This window comes from Platalea leucorodia, assembly GCF_965183815.1.
Source record: "Platalea leucorodia genome assembly, chromosome: 14".
Lineage (NCBI taxonomy): Eukaryota > Metazoa > Chordata > Aves > Pelecaniformes > Threskiornithidae > Platalea > Platalea leucorodia.
Window position 1 is genome coordinate 5,477,052 of NC_138836.1, and position 15,917 is coordinate 5,492,968.

At 41.2% G+C, this 15,917-nt stretch overlaps 1 protein-coding gene across 2 annotated transcripts in view; it reads left to right on the top strand.

Annotated features, from left to right (window-relative positions):
* Positions 1–15,917, top strand: part of RPTOR (regulatory associated protein of MTOR complex 1) — a 161,218-nt gene that overhangs the window by 30,396 nt on the left and 114,905 nt on the right. For both annotated transcript variants that reach the window (XM_082326775.1, XM_082326776.1), the window contains exon 4: positions 14,697–14,855. In XM_082326775.1, coding sequence (XP_082182901.1) covers positions 14,697–14,855 — 159 coding nt within the window. The remainder of the gene's footprint in view (positions 1–14,696; positions 14,856–15,917) is intronic.

Consider the following 15,917-nt stretch of genomic DNA (forward strand, 5'->3'; position numbering starts at 1 on the left):
GTTGCTTGTAACATCAATTTGGGATTTCCAGCATACTCCCGTGTACTTAAATATGCAATTTTTTATTATCTTTGATTAATCCTTAGGAATTTACATCAGGGTAATTTCAAATCAAGGTAGAAGATTTAAAAAAAAAAAAAAAAAAAAAAGCCTGGAATCTGTGGGTATGGTTCAGAATAATTTGTATTTGCATGCATGTCGCTAACCCAAGAGTTATTGTGGTCATATCAGCTTGGGCTTACAGGCAATTGAATTTATGATTGATTGGTAGTAGGTATAAATTGAAATCACTTATTACATTGCTGAATTGATCTCTGAAGTTATCACATAACACACTCTTGCAGCTGTTTACTTCTCTGCTACCCATGTTTTTGCAGTCAGATGACCTGGGGCAGCAAAATCCTGAGCTGGCGCTCGTGTTTGCAAGCACAAGGAAATGAGCAGCAAAGTTGCATCAGTGCAAATGTTGTGAAATTCAGAAAACCCTCTGCGAGGCTACAGGCTTCCTGCCAAGTTCTGTGCTAGACAGAGTTTGCCAGGTACTTTGGGACAAACTTGTCATACCGCTATCCTTTCCAGGCACTACAGCAAACTGGGAGTGACTACAAGGTCATGTGCTGCCTGTAAAGGATTTCTGTCTTACTAAGAATTTGCTGCTGTTTTCTTTGTTTGGGGTGGATGTGGAAAACAGCCGCGCAAGTTAGAGTACACTGCTTTTGGGTACAATGTCAGACGCCCTTTAGAGAAGAGGATCCAGGTTTATTACAAGACATACTTTTTATTGCTGTAGTAAGGGTTATTTTAAACAAACACTTGTAATGGAGCAGTGCAGAACGTGTTGCTACATGAATTCCAAAGATTGAATATATTTTTGACTGATTTCCTCAGGAAACCAGGCTTTTAAAACCATCCAATGTGTGGTTGCATCTTGCACCCACCATACATCCCGGCAACCTTAACCCATCACATGCCATTTTTAGAAGGGTTGAGAATTCAGAATTTAAATTTATCCTAAACATTTTGTGAAAATAGCTGGATGGAGGTAGGGGACGCACTGAGTGGTGCTACTCTCCGGGTCAGCTAAGGAACAGGCTGCAGTCTGAGCCCAGCTCTCACTGGTCTTTAACAGCTACGTATGGGGAGGGAAGAGAAAGCACCATTAACGCTGAGACCTTCAGAAAGAGATTGCATCCGACTGGGTGATAGAAAAATCCAAAAATGAGCATCAAAGTTGGGGAAAATGTGGCTTGGTTCTACTGCTCATGAAAGAATTCTTTTCAGTGTAGATTGTTCATTTATTGTGAAATTGTGCAAAAATAAAAGTGTTCTTGTTCAGTTCTAAATTTGTCTGTTCTTTGATGTGTTTCTAAAGCCAGTGTAAATTCAGGATCCTAAATCTTTCTTTGACACAGGAAAAAAGATGTGTTTTAGTTAAGTATTAAAATGAAATCATGGTAAATCGCAGGATTGAGATATTAATAACGGCTTTGAATGAACCAAAGAACAAAGTATTTTTGTTATGAATGCAGTATGTAGTTTTGCACTAAAACAGCTTCAACATCAGAAGACTTGGAAGTAGGCCAACTTAGTGTCATATATAGAAAAAGAAAAAAAAGTGTGGGGATGACAGCATCGTGAGAAGTCCATAGTAACGAAGTTACTTGAAAAGAAATCAGTGGCTATAAAGCAACTAGGAGTGAAAGTTATTAGGAACATAATCTGTTAGGGTGTTTTGGAAGAATTTGTGGAAGAAATGGCTAGAGAGAGCTGCTTGAGATGTAGGCCCTCAGAGGTCTTTGCGGAAGCTCGGTCTCCGCGGAGAGGTTTATCCCTTAGGTTAGTTCTAGCGCTGTCCCTGCCAAGACTATAGTGAGTGAGCAAAGACGAATAATCATAGAATCGTAGAATGCTTTGGGATGGAAAATGAAGTAGCGATTAAAAGCCCTCTGGGTAGGTAACTGAACTGGACCAACTGGGCTATACTGGAGAATGGGAGCAGTGGAGCTGTGTTGGTTCTGCCGGGAGCCTGCCTGGTACCCTGGCCAACTGCAGATGGGTAAAAACGTTTCATGCAGAGCCTGAGCACGTATCTCATGCTTAATGGCTTTTTGAGCTGGAGCCTTGGTATTTTACTGTCCTGCATATACTGTTCTTCCAGGAGTGTATAAATGCCAAAAAGTTTAAAGTGGTTCAGAGAAGTGATTGACCGGTGGTGCCCTGTGGCAAGGACATGCTTGTCTCTACAATGTTTAGTTAAGCTGTGTGCCTCTATTCTTTTCTTCTAAACATGTAAATGGATATTTTATTTCACCTAGTTCCAGTGTTAGAAGAAATAATAGCTAGCCAAGAGAAAATGAATAAAACATAATCGGTTCTCATTTTACAGGCCACTGTTACGTACAGCTTCTGTATCTTTTTCTCTTGGCAGATGAATCCTAGGCCATTTGATCATTCTTCATGTGAAAACCATTGCACACCTAAAAAAAAAAAAACCAGACTGGCACACAGTCTTCACAATATCGGTGTTTGCTGCATCTCTACAGTGGTGTAATGGTTTTAGGGCTTCTTTCTTGCTTTCCCAATGATTGCTAGCTCTTTACTTGCTTTTCTGACGGCTAGCGGGCTGATGTTTATGCAGAACAGCTCCTTACGCTCCCAAGATCTTGTGTCTGAGTGCTCATGCGTAGTTCAAGGCTAATTGTTCTCTGTGTAAAACTGTAAGGGTGGTTCTTCTTGCACAGCATTTAAATGCATCTGTGTTGGATATCCTCTTCCCTAGCGCTGCTGAAACACTCCCTGTCGCAGGGTCTGCCTGCAGGGATTCTGAATAACCCTCTGTCAGCAACAGACTGTCGTACTTCTGCTCGCTCCCTTTGCAGGAGCATTTATTCCTGTGTTGGATGGTTCGGGCTACAAAACTGATCCCCTTGGAACTTCCCAGCGACTTCCCCCATGGACAAAATTAATGATTCTCCCCCCACCCACCTGTTTTATAAGAAAGTTTTTATACATGGACTTTCCTCCAAATCTCGTGTTAAGATCTTGCTAAATGTCTTCTGGGAATCAAAAAGGGTTTGTATCAAAAAGATACTTTCTGTCATCTCCGTGCTCTTTGATTTCTTTAAAAAACTCTAGAAGAGTTTGATTAAAAAAAAGTATGACTTCTCATTATAGATGCTAAATGGACTCTTCCCCGAGGTGTTTATTCCTGTTTCTGTTTGTTTTTATGCCTATCAACGTGCTCAGCACAGCCGTCAGACTGCTCTGGATTTCCTCTGGATCAATTTAAAAAAATTATGTCGTGCTTACTGCTTTCCCGTTTCCTGATACCCAGGCCGTTTTAAACTGAGGTTACCCTCTACGGTTAAAGTTCAGTGATTTGATGCTTGAGTTAATTTAGTTTACGCTTTGTGTTCCGTAACTCCTGGAGATGCGATAGGGATGTGGAAAGTCTGGTGATCTCATTGCTTGTAACTGATTGCGGCTGCTGATGGCTGCGTCAGCTCTGTAACTGCGAGCTGTCCGCTTCCAGCAAGTCCAACCTTAAGCATGTGCTTTCCAAAACTTTTAACTCCTGATCAGTTCGAACAACTACTCATGCTGTGCATCAGCTTCCTCCAGGTTCTTATGCTAGTCCATGTGTATCTTGTAATTTTTTTAATCCTCTGGAACCCACCTTATAGATTTAATTGAAGATTTTTTTTTGTTGGTAGTTGAAATATTGATCTGAGTGTTGATTCGTCTAAAGTGTTTTTGGTACCAAAAATCAAAATGGCAGTCAGTCTTAAATGTTGTGTACGTTTTGTGATAGAATAACTTTTATTTAATGAAAACCTTCCTAAGGAGAAGAAAATTCTCAGGCTTGGAGAGACGCCACCCACTCCTCAACCAAGAAACCCCCAAAGCATAGCGATGCCTTGCAGTGTGCGATTCTTACTCTGCGTTTCTCAAACTTGGGTCGCAGCAAACCGGAGCGAATCTCTAGCTGAGGCTTGGCTGCACTTAAACGTGTTGGGTTTTTTTTTTCCAACTACACGGAGGAAATCAGAAGGGTGTTTAGGAAACTGAATCCAGTGTTTGCTAGATGTACAGTGTACTATTTCCCCAGAAATTAACTTACAGTTTATAAATATTTATAAATATATTTTTGTGGTCTGTATTCATCACAGTTGTCTTACTTGATGCAAGCTATTACCCAGTGCAAGATAACAGTGATGGCTCGTACAGCCCTTGCGCGTACTTACGCAGTTCTGCCAGAGATTCCTTGTGGTTTATCTGATCTTCGGGTAACTGCCCGAATTCGGTCCACGTGTGAGCTTGTCTGCGTGCTCCAACTCATTTTGGAGCTTTAGGTTTTTTTTCTGCTTTCTGCTCAACATCAAAAAGTTCCTTAACAAAAGGACTGGAGGTGATTGCAAAGCATTTCTGAATATTCAGAGAAGAAATCTAATGTGACCTTTAGAGAAATGGAAACAAGGGTGAATTTGAGCATCCAGTCAAGAACAATGAAATTGAAGCTCTAGTCCTTATAAGGACAAAACCGATGGCACAAATGGTTGAGCTTTCTGTCTACTGCGCTAGAATATGATTTAAACCTTTTGCGAAGCTTACTGAAATTTTTTGACCCTATTTTTTGGTTTCCTGCATGTCATTACAAGATGATTTCATAGAATGCTTTAAAAATAACTAAATAAAATTATGGTAACACTATTCTCTTCTAATTTATCTAAGCTATTCCTATTGTATTTTAATTTGTTAACGTGCAAGTGTCAATGCTGCTGTTCCCCTGCTGCTTCTTTATGAAGTGAGGATCAGTGTTTGAGGAATGTTTTGAACAAAACAGAAGCTTATCTGTGTGTTGTATCCTTAAAATGCCCTGTCTTAGTTTTGCTCTATTATAAGTAATAGCTATTTTAGTCTTCTCTTTTTCCTAAAGTTTTGTTCTTAATAATTTAAAAAATTTATTTGAAATCACTTAACCCAGGATTTTCCCGGGCATTGGAGCGTCAGTGGGCAGAGATCTGAAAGAGAATTCCTTGCCATGCAAAACCAAACGCACGTTTCATTCTCAGAGCCGATTTTTCGAAGCTGCGCGAGAGACGATTAGCAACGGCAGCCGCTCGTGGCGTTGGGGATCCCGCGCTGGCTGTAACCTGGCTGGCCCGGTCCTGCCTTCTCAGCTGCTGTCATGAGGAAGATGTGATTTAGATATACATGGAAGTTATTATCTCTATTTCTGTCAGCGCCACTGCGGGTAATTTTTCTTTCAGCGTATCTGCTATATATTTATGCCGTCCTTGTAAAGAGTTTTGTGTTTAAAGTCTTTTAATAAGCCCTCGGAAAGGCTGATGGTAACAAAATGTTCCGACCCCATCGCTGTGAAAATCCAGTGCTCTGCAAGAGTTGGGCTCACATGGGCTTTTTTTAAGGGTTTTGTGGAGCCAATTCGTTATCTTATATTAATAGTGGTAACTAGCAGTTATACCCCCGACGTAGTAAGTAAAGCCTAGAGCAATGCCGAAAGATTAGAATTGCTTTTTCCTGTGCCGTAATTCAGAATCAGACTTTCATATCCTGGTCACTCAATTAAAAAGGACTTATTTCAGTTTTTCCTACCATAGCTATTTTATTCTACACTGTGAAGGTCACAGGATAAGAAAGCACAAAGGTTTCCATTGTGTAGTTTAACTCGTGTATATCTCATTCAGTGCTGAGCATCGTGCAAAACCACTGTAAATGTGCCTTGTTGCTCCTTAATTGATCATTATTATCTGATAAAAATATAGAAAAGAAAGCAGTGGGACATAGATGAAGATGTTTTGATTTTGTCAAAGGTTAAATTGTAGTAACTGGAATAATAATCATACGTCGAGGTAGTCCTTGTGGTGAATACCTCTAAAATAGTAAAAAAGAGGAGATATTCCTCATCTTTCCACTTCATTGCTTTTGTAATGGAGATGCAGCTTGACAGAGTTCTTATGCAAGGATGAAAATCAAGCCAGAAGCACATGTGTGTCGGTGCGGTAGAGGTTTACATTTCTCCAGTAATCTCCAGAGTTTTCACCATAATTCCTTTTCCTGCACACACACCCATTCTTGGTTTGGGGCCTTTTAATTTTCTGGCTGGTTATGTTGTTCAAAATTTCTATTTAAATGTGTTAAGCTAAATAAAAGAACTGTAACACCAGTCTTTGAATTATGTTTTGCTTGGGAAGACTCATGCCACCATTCTGGCAATGTTCCTTTTCATTGTTTTGTATGCTTCCAGTGTGTTAAATAGTTTAAAAAAAGTAAAATGTCAATAATGTTGCTTTGCTGTGCGACACAACGTAGTCATCCAATTATATGGCTGTGAAACTGTTTGACATATATATGCCTATTTTATATGTCTAAGCCAGCGTTTGTTCCAGACATTCGGAGGAACATGTTGCATCAAACTGGCAGTTGCCCCATAAAAGATGGAATCTGAATTAATTCAGTTTTATCTTTTTCACTTTAAGGAAAACTAAATCCAGGATTTTTAGTGTTCATCCTTAATAGGTCTTCAAAGATCTGGGAAACATCTCCGGCTGCAGGCTTTTTTTTTTATTCTTTGGATATAAGATACTGGTCTGAATTCTCTTACTGTGAAAATGGTAGTGAACGTGCTCTTACGCCGTGTGTCGCAGCGCGGCCCTCCAGTGAGCGGCTGGCGGAGGCTGCGGCCGTCGGGGTTAGCGTTGGGTGGTTTGTACAGTTGCCGTCCTGGGCACTTGCTGAGATCCTCGTCTGTCAGGAAGAGGAGGCAGTCAGGAGCTCAGGAATGCAGAGACTGGAGTGGTGTATCAATCCCCCGAGCACGCTGCCCTTATTGAGTGAATTCTTTTGTCTGCGGTAGAAGTAATCTGTTTCTGAAGTTACTGTGCTGCTGCATTGGAATGGAGCAGAAGGAAGCAGCGTGGATTTGCTTCCTTCCAGGGCCAGCTTCACGCAGGACCATTGCCATGCCTTTGAGCAAGCGTTTGATCCGAAAATCTTAACCTTTTACAGTCAGTTTGATAAAACTGCGTACAGAAGTTCTGCAACAATTTTCCTGTCATTTCAGAACCCGAAGGGAGTCTCCCTTTTTTTCCCTGGTGCTCTGCTCCCTCCGTCCTCACAGCCCACGCTAGCTAAACTGGCCCGTGGAGCAACAGCAACGACTTTGAGCAGTGACCTTGATCCCTTGAGCAGCAGCAAAGTGGTTTGCGCGCTGGGCTGGAGGCTCCGGTATGCACGCAGCCGAGAGAGGCAGTGTGAAACCTGCACATCTTCGGCCCTTGAAACTGCTGGTTTCATTACTCTTGTGTTTTAGTAACTTATTTCTTTGTAAGGCTTTTTATATTTCTTTTTCAAATTTGGGCATTGTTCCAAAAAAACACTCTTTTGGAATAATTAGATTGCTTTGATTCCTTTTAATTAAATCATGTTAAGTAGGCTGTCTGTGTGCATGGCAAAGTCTCAGGTTTAATGTATTTTCTGCATTTGGAAACTGGGATTCAAATCTGATCCAAGTCACAGTGCAGCAGCTGCACGACATCCTCTGATGTCCCATTTACGCAGAGATTCACCTTGAACAGTGGAGTTGCTTTGAAGACTAAAGCAGAAAAGATTATAAATCATTAGAAGGAAGAATTAGGCTATGTTAGGAAAAAACGTTGGTAAGGGAAGTGCAGCACTCGCTGCCTTGCAAGGCTTTTGGGCATCTGCCATAGGAAGGCTTTAACAGGGGTTAGATGACCAATTGTCAGGAAGGATGCGGATGTAATTGATTCTGCATCAGGATAACTGGGATGGGACTAGATTACCGCACGAAATCCAGCCCGGCCTGGCTTTCTGAGCTTATACGGGACTGAGCCGTGAGATGGCAGGGCACAGAACGGGAAGCCTTTCAGTTCATTGCACTGTCCGTATCTTGCCTATCGACTGACAGTTCTGTAGTGACCTTTAAAAACTCAAATGCTACAACTATTTTGGTTCTATTTTATTTATTTTACGCGTAGCAGTAACTCTGAGACTGTGTTTTTCTTGCTTTGTGTGTGCTATTTTGCATGTGGGATTCTTTGCCACCCAATAGCTGTTTTTAAGAAAAATCTTCAGCAACGTAAAGCTTTTATACTTCATTATAGATTCTGGGTAGGATCACGCATCTGGCTTCTTCTGTAAGGAGGTGTAAAAGACAGTTTCAGTATAAAATATTGAATGTTGGAGTAATTTCTTCTGTTGATAAATTGGGAACACATGTTCAGATGATAAATGGAGCAGCAGTGCCAGTGAGTCTCTCAAGAAGAGCAGAGCTGTCTTACCAGACCCGTTCCTGTTTTGGGGAATTTTACCTGACAGTGTGTCTGACGGTAAGGGTGATTTTGATCCCTTTGAGGAGAGACGGGAATGAGAGGAGGGCAGATATGAGCAGAAACAGAGCTGTGATTTCATGGAGAGCTTCCTTAGCCCTTGCTCAGTGAATTTCAAGCCATTCCACAGTTTGCCAGCATAATTTTACCCCCTAGCCACTTCTCTGTGAAGTTGTCTCTTGCTGGTGCCCTGTGACCCCACTCCAAACAGTCTTGTAGAGCTTAATCTGCGAAATGCTGTCTAAGGGGCTTAAGTCCTGCTTAAGAGATTCTCAGACATGACTTGGTTAACTTTTAAGTGTGAGCCTCTGACCTTGTGCAGATGAAGCCTTTCCTCCACTCAGATGAGCACCGTTTTACCCTCTTTACCCTCCTTACAGCTGTACACGCTAATAGATCTAAGATAGTTAATGTCTCTTTGTGGCAGCTGGGGAAATCGTTGGAATATCTACGTTCTTCAACCTGGACTCACCAAAAGCATCAAACCTCAGCAGTATGAAGTTACTAGGGAAAGCAATTTAGGGATCACCTGCCAATATGAATTGTAAACAAATGAAGTAGGGATTTATCTTTATGGAAGTTATGCCCATTGGGTTTAGTAAGGTATCTTAGGGATAAAAGGTGAGTGACTTCAGGCTTTTGTTATGCTGAATGAAAAGAGGGCAATATTGTAACTTGTAAATAGCAAAAGTTTTGAATGCTGACAGATACGAACTATATGAAAAATGTATCTGCTGTGCTAGGTGTTGCTATTTTGGCATTGAATCGCACGCACGCTGTGGTTTGTGGAGTCTTTCTGGAACCAAGACTGAGCTCTTAGGCTACAGGAAAATGAAAGATCAAGACTTGAATATTATAACTTTGATGGGAAAACAGGTTTGTCCTTGTATTTTTTTGAGGGGAAAAAAAATTTAATCTCCCCGATGAAAATGCCACAGTACTCCAGCATGCATCTGTCACCCTGCTGGGCTGATGCGTGCCAACAGTGATGGAAACCTGGCCTGGCTTCCAAAACGCTTTTTCTCCCCATTGCCCATTAATGGTTAAGCAACATCAGCAACTTCAATCACTTATTCTCAAATTGTCACCTTTAGCACTCCGTGTTTCGTCCTTTTTATAGAACCTAATCCTGAGGTGAGTTTCCTGAGCTCAGCATCTGGCAGGGTTGAGCACACCAGAGTTTGGAAGGCGGATAATGAGTCGGGTTCTGGTTTCTCAAATGACAGCAAAAGCACTTTGTCACAAAATCGCTGACCTTCTACAGCCCCTGCCCTTTTGCGCATAGCTTGGTGGTACCCTGGGAAAGGGGCTGTAACTTTGACTTTTCCTCATTGTTTGATTTATGTTTTGACCCCACTCAAAGTAAAAGAAAAAAACCTGTAATTAGGTGAAGTTTCCGAAGCAGAGCCATTAATTTAAGCACAAAATCCACAGAACTGTGGGAATTACTTTATGCAGCCAATACATACTGACATTTCCCAGTGGGATAGAAGTTGATGAACATAGTGAATTGGTTTTTCCCCTCCAGACAGACTCATCTTGGAGAGGTTACTGCTATCACCTGCTAATCAGTAAACATGTGGGTGTTTTATTTATCCTTTGAAAGAACTAAATCCCTTATGAAACAAATGGGACAATGCTTGTGCTTTATTGCTGCTGCTTTTTGTGTTTTCTGGTTTCGCCATTGCAGCCCTTTCAGCGAGGCTGGGTTAGGAGCTGACTGGCTGTTCAGCTGGAACTCTGCTTTATTTGCCCACTGACAGTTTTCCCCTGCTATCTTCCCAGCCCTGCTAATGATGCTGGTGGTGTCAGCCCTGCGCTGCTGGCTCCTTGGGACCTCGCTCGCTCGTCCTGATGAAAATGGCACGGAGCTGGTATCTAGCTGGTAGCTAGATCCTAACGACAGTTTTCAAACCAGATATAGCCAGAACGTTGCTCTCGTCTTGAGTAAAGAAACGATACGGTTTGGAGAGATCACATCTTTAGGGAATCCCTGTTTTCACTCTTAGAGATGATTGCTTTGATTTTATTGCGATAGGAAATTTGGAAATAATTTGGAAAGTAATTCTGAGAGAGTGTGTCAATAGACGATCGGCATAACTGCTTTAGAGCAAAACCATCTGACTTTAAATTTCAGCATTAGGCATGGTTAATGTTAATGTCGACAGCAAAAACATCTACTTAATGCACTTGGTATTTAGCCCCAAACTGTTTTCTTCTCCCGTTTTGGGTGCTGGAACTCCTTTCTATTGCAACTCCTCCTATTTCCTGCGACTTTGTCAATACAATGTTGTGTCAATCCAGAAGTTTGTGGCATACTGAAAACTGAAATGTCTTAAAAATTAACATAACGACTGTATTTTTAAACAAGTATGCAGGAAAAAGGTTGGATAAACCAGCCAGAGTTTCATGAAAGCGTGGCAATATTACATAAACAAGCAAAACTTTTAGTTTTGTCTGCGTGAGTAGAATAACGAAGATAGTCCGGATCAGGCCGCCACAAAGTTATTGCTTTTGACAGGAGCTCTTCAGTGAGACACTGAGGTGATCAGAAAATCAAATTTGCACTAGAAAGCCAGCTGACATCACTGTCAGCAATTTCATGCTTGTCCATCACGGCGCTCCGGTCGGGCTTTTTGACAGCTCTAATGCTACGATTGCAACATCAGCTGGGCGCAACAGCTACAACTGGGCATCATCTGCAGAGGAATCGAAGTCTAGATTGCCTTGTCTGATAATTGTGTCAGGAAGCAAATACTCCGTGCCAAACACCAGAAAATATCTGCCATCAACACATAATAGAAGGGAGGGAAGGCCAGCATGGTCTTCAGATGCAGTAACCATCTGGAACTGGTCAATAGCTCATAAAAACAAAGGGAAAATAAAACAGAAAGCCTTGGGGTGTGTCTGTGATTTCAGCACAAGTTGCTGAGATTAAGCCGGACAGACCTTTCGGGGGTTTCGGTTAGGATCTCTGTTGCGTCTTGCGCTAACTACTGCTTGAAAGCATCTGGTTGGAAGTGGAAGGGAAGGAATGCAGCCCATCACCACCAGGGAAGACGAATGAATAACGGCAGAAGGAAATACAGGAGGGTGACAGAAGGATCAAAGGATTCATCAAAAGGGTAGCGATGCTAAAATGCAAACTTTTCATATGAGAGCTAAAACTATGTTTAAAAAAATATTTCTTCATAGTGTGAAAGGAAAGGTAAAATTGTGGAATCAGCGAATCCTCCTGGACTACATCTCCTCTGGGTGTCAGCCGCGTTAAACGTGATGGGACGCTGTGGAGCTGGTTATCGGTAATGTGCTTTCTGGTACTGGGGAGGAGTGGCAGCCCACGGGTTAGCAAGGTTTTAATGCTGTTTCTGTATGTTCTTCTCAAAGACCTTCAGTTTCTGTAGTTCTCTTCTGGAAGGAGACTTTATTTGTTTTTAACACTTATTAAAAATAGCCCCCGTCCCTAAAAATAGCATCACATAACACAGTAAGCTACTCCTCTCCCCCCAAAACTAACCCCCCATGCCCGAATCAGATGAACAAGCCCTGAACGTATGTTGTAGTTACTGTACTTATTCTCCTGGTACCTTTTGCATACCAATAAAAAAGTCTTGACGATATTTTGGGGGGGGGGGGGGGGGGAAGACAGCACCTGGTCTAGTTTGTTACTGAGATACCTGTTTCTTGTTGTATGTGCGTGACTGATGTGTAATAAACTCGTGCCTGAAAGTCCTGAGCTGACAGGTAGGACTAAGACTGTCTGCTTATTTACAGCCTCCCTCCTCTCCTTTTCATTCTTCTCAGCCTTGTGTTTCTCAATGCACAGATGATATGTTTACAGTTTGGATCTTTAGATCTACAGGCTTTAGTTTTAGAGAATGAATTCACCTCCATTAATTGCAAACTGTATTTAATATTTATGCTAAAAGGACGTGAGAAGTGTTCAAATGAGCATGTTCTCCTTTGAAAAAAAGGAGCTGGAAAATTACCAACCACTCTGGTTATAGTGTCTTGTAAAGATGCCAGCAGGCAGAACGTGATTTAAAGTGCACATTTTTGCAAATCAGCGCCTTCATAATAACACTGAAAGGAGAGAGAAGAGGTATGGGGGGGTCCGTGTTAAGATTAATATAGCTGTTATCTTTACTTAGTGCGGAAGTTCCCAAAAAGGACGAGTGTGTCAGATCACTGGTTCTTTCTTAATTTTTTTCCTCCTTTTGTTTGTTTTTCTTCATTGTTGTAATCATGCAAATGATGCCATTCATTGTATCCATCTTGCCTATTGGCTTGAGATGCTGAATATTAATTGAGCAGTGTGATATCTGTTTTTCAAGCTTCATCGATAGGGAAAACATTTTTATATTAAAGTGCTTCATCCACTTTAACTGTGGTATTTTAAGACTTTCTTATCTTTGCCTGTCATAGAAGAAAACCTAAAAAGCTCAAACTTCTGAGACCTTGATTTGGCTTATAAACAGGCTTTCAGTAGCAGATTTTTGTAGAGGTGCATATATGGTTATCCTGCTCTTAAACTTGTTTTTTTATTTCAAGACGTTGGCTTTAATTTTTTTAAGCCATTGTGATTCTGGTTCCTCAGTCACTCTCTGCAGGTCTGGAAAAGAGAGAAAGAAACAGGCTTTTATCTTTCAAAGGACAGTTGAAAGACTTTTTGTTATTATTTGGCCTTGCTTCAAAAAAATGCACTTTTGAGTATGACAAACTAGCTACTACATAGGCATCTTGAACTTAGCTGAGTAAAAACGTTTTTGAAGTATTGGGGGTTTTTAACAGTGGTTTTTTTTTTTTCTCAAACATAGAAATGTGCTCTGATTTACGTGCTTGTAGAGCTGTATAGCTAGGAACGATAATGTAGTGTCCACAGCCAAAGTTGTGACGATATTGAATATAAAATTTTTCCAAAAGCAAGGGTTGGTTGCCCAGGGCTCTCGATCGGTGTTCCCTCTTCTTACCCAGCTGTGTGAATATCAAATTCCTGGGACCTTCGTGCACTTTTATCTTGAGAATGTTGTTGTCTTAAAGCATAAGCTGTTTGAGGTGAGGTTATGAAATATTGTTATATTCATAACCCGTCTTCAGGGAGGGGGTGCAATGCAGTCTGGTGTAACCTGGTGCCTGGTCTTAACAGCTAGTAGTTAATAATAAGTGAACTTAAAAGTGTGTTAGTGTTACGCTAGATTGCTTTGATTTTTTTTTTCTTGGTTTTATCTATCACTGAATGTTGAATAAAATGCTCATGTACTTGCTGATTGCACAGTTATTAACTTTTCTGTAATTCTGTAGGTTTCTGTAGTCTCTTACAGTATCTGCAGGTAACTAGTCTACTTTTAAAACCGCTGTGCATTTAGTCAGCAGTCTTCTGTATGCCTCTGGTATGTGGAGAGCAGACAAGAACTACTGAGCCATAGTTGCCTTTATGGCCTGGTGGAACCAGCGGTGGTGATGAGCTGCTGGGATGGAGAGATTTGCAAGTTCGAAGTAAACTCGTTACTGAAAACGAGTATGCCTATAGTGTATGTAGTATAGCTGCAAGAAGTTGGTCGTGTTTCTTCTTGAAGACAAACTTTTTGCCATAACATTTTTCACTGTGTGTGCTGCGGGTCCATCTAGAAAAGCAAAACTCCATCTAGGTTTAATGTATTTGCGGAGGTGCTGGCCTGGCTTCTTTTATATCCATCTTATTAATAGAAGGGGAACTAATTAGTCAGGGCTTAGGAAGAGGATGAGGCTGCTGCTATTCTTATTGTTATTCCATGAAGGATAGCTATCTGAACTTCTCCTCTACCCTTCACTTTGGTATTTTGGTTCCTTTTAAGGCTTGAATCAAGAGCTGTGTCCCTTTCCCAGATGGGAGGGAAGGAACATTTCAGTATGAGATATGAGGTTTACAGAATATCTGATTTCTACAATTTTCTGTCTTTAAGAGGGAATTTTGTTCAGTTGGAGATGTACAGGGTATGAATTTGAGGATTAGAGAATCGTGCAGGGTTATTTTTGAGGCTGGCTAATGCTAAAACCATATTTGACCTTCCTAAGGCATTTTGAATGTTGGTAATCCCTGGGTGAAAAGGATCGGAGTTCAGAGATGCCATAAACTCAAGTCAAACCTGTGTTGCTACTGTATATGCAATCCCACGCACCAATAGCAGACATATTTTGTTTATTCAGCTCTACAGTAAATGTTTTATGTTTTCTTTTTCCAATATAACCAGTTTATATACATGCTTCTATCTTAACTAGGTGCCTGCATCTTAAATAGATTTGTTTTTACACTTAAAATGATTATCTTACATTTTATGTTACTAGGCCAGGTACAAGCAGAGTCTTGATCCTACGGTGGATGAAGTTAAGAAACTGTGTACATCTCTGCGTCGAAACGCCAAGGAAGAGCGGGTACTTTTCCACTACAATGGACACGGCGTCCCCAGGCCAACAGTAAATGGGGAGATCTGGGTCTTCAATAAGGTGCGTCTTTGCGAAGCAGTGCTGAACGGCTGAATCTTTTTCACTGCTATGTAAATTATCGAAGTGTTCTGTTGGAGAACAACTGAATTTTCAGGGTTTAAAATGTGTTCACAGGTATTTGTTTGGTTCCCTGCTGACAGCTGTTTGCTTTCTTTGTGTTCTTGAAGTTCTGTGAGACCAAACAGGTTGTCCCTCACCTCGCAGCGGGGCAGGAGGGTCTTCTCAGATGCACTAAAGCTCCTTGCAAAACACCAAAAAGCCAGCTACTTCCACTTGCTTCGTCTGCTTTTCAGAGTAGCACCCCAGCTCTGTTGTATCTGGAGCAAACAGTAAGGCTTCTCGATGGACTTGGCTTTGCTGCCTTATGTCACTGAGTGAAGTTGTCACCATAAAGTTTATGCTTAAAATGTCTACAGGCTCTGAAGAGCCGTTGTTTAAACCACCTAGAGATACTGCCCGAGGGCAATAACCCATATGGCTAGCTCTGCTTCCAGAGCACAGAGCACTGAAGAGCTTCCGAGTACAATACAATAGGGATCTCTTATTTTTTTAAAGACTTGTGTGACTCCTGCTTAGCCGTGGTTTGTAGCCATGGTTTGTACAGCTGTGTAGATCACATGCAACACTGTTCGAGTGATTCCAAGTGTGACCTAAATGTACCTTGCTGTCCCTTTAGTTAAGCTATTTAGTGTCTATTAAGGGGAGCTGATTTAGAATGGAGTCTTAGGAAATTGAGAGATACTGCTTGTAGTTGAAAAATACGTTCAGCTGACATAGGACTTGCATTTGTTATTATAGATATGCTCCTATTCTATTTTCAGGGCTTCTTTTCTCATACTTCACGTGCATTATTTTTATAATTGAATGAGCATTCACTGGTAATTTGAAAGAGCAGGGTGGAAGGGAAGGGGAGAAACTGCAAGAGGGCATCACCTTATTCTGGTGCATCTATATTGGAGATTTGATTGGTATTCAGGCCAATAAACAATTGAATACTAATTCATTTGGAAGCTGAATTTGGTGTTTAAGAACAAATAGGAGGGACCTTCTTCTTACTTAACA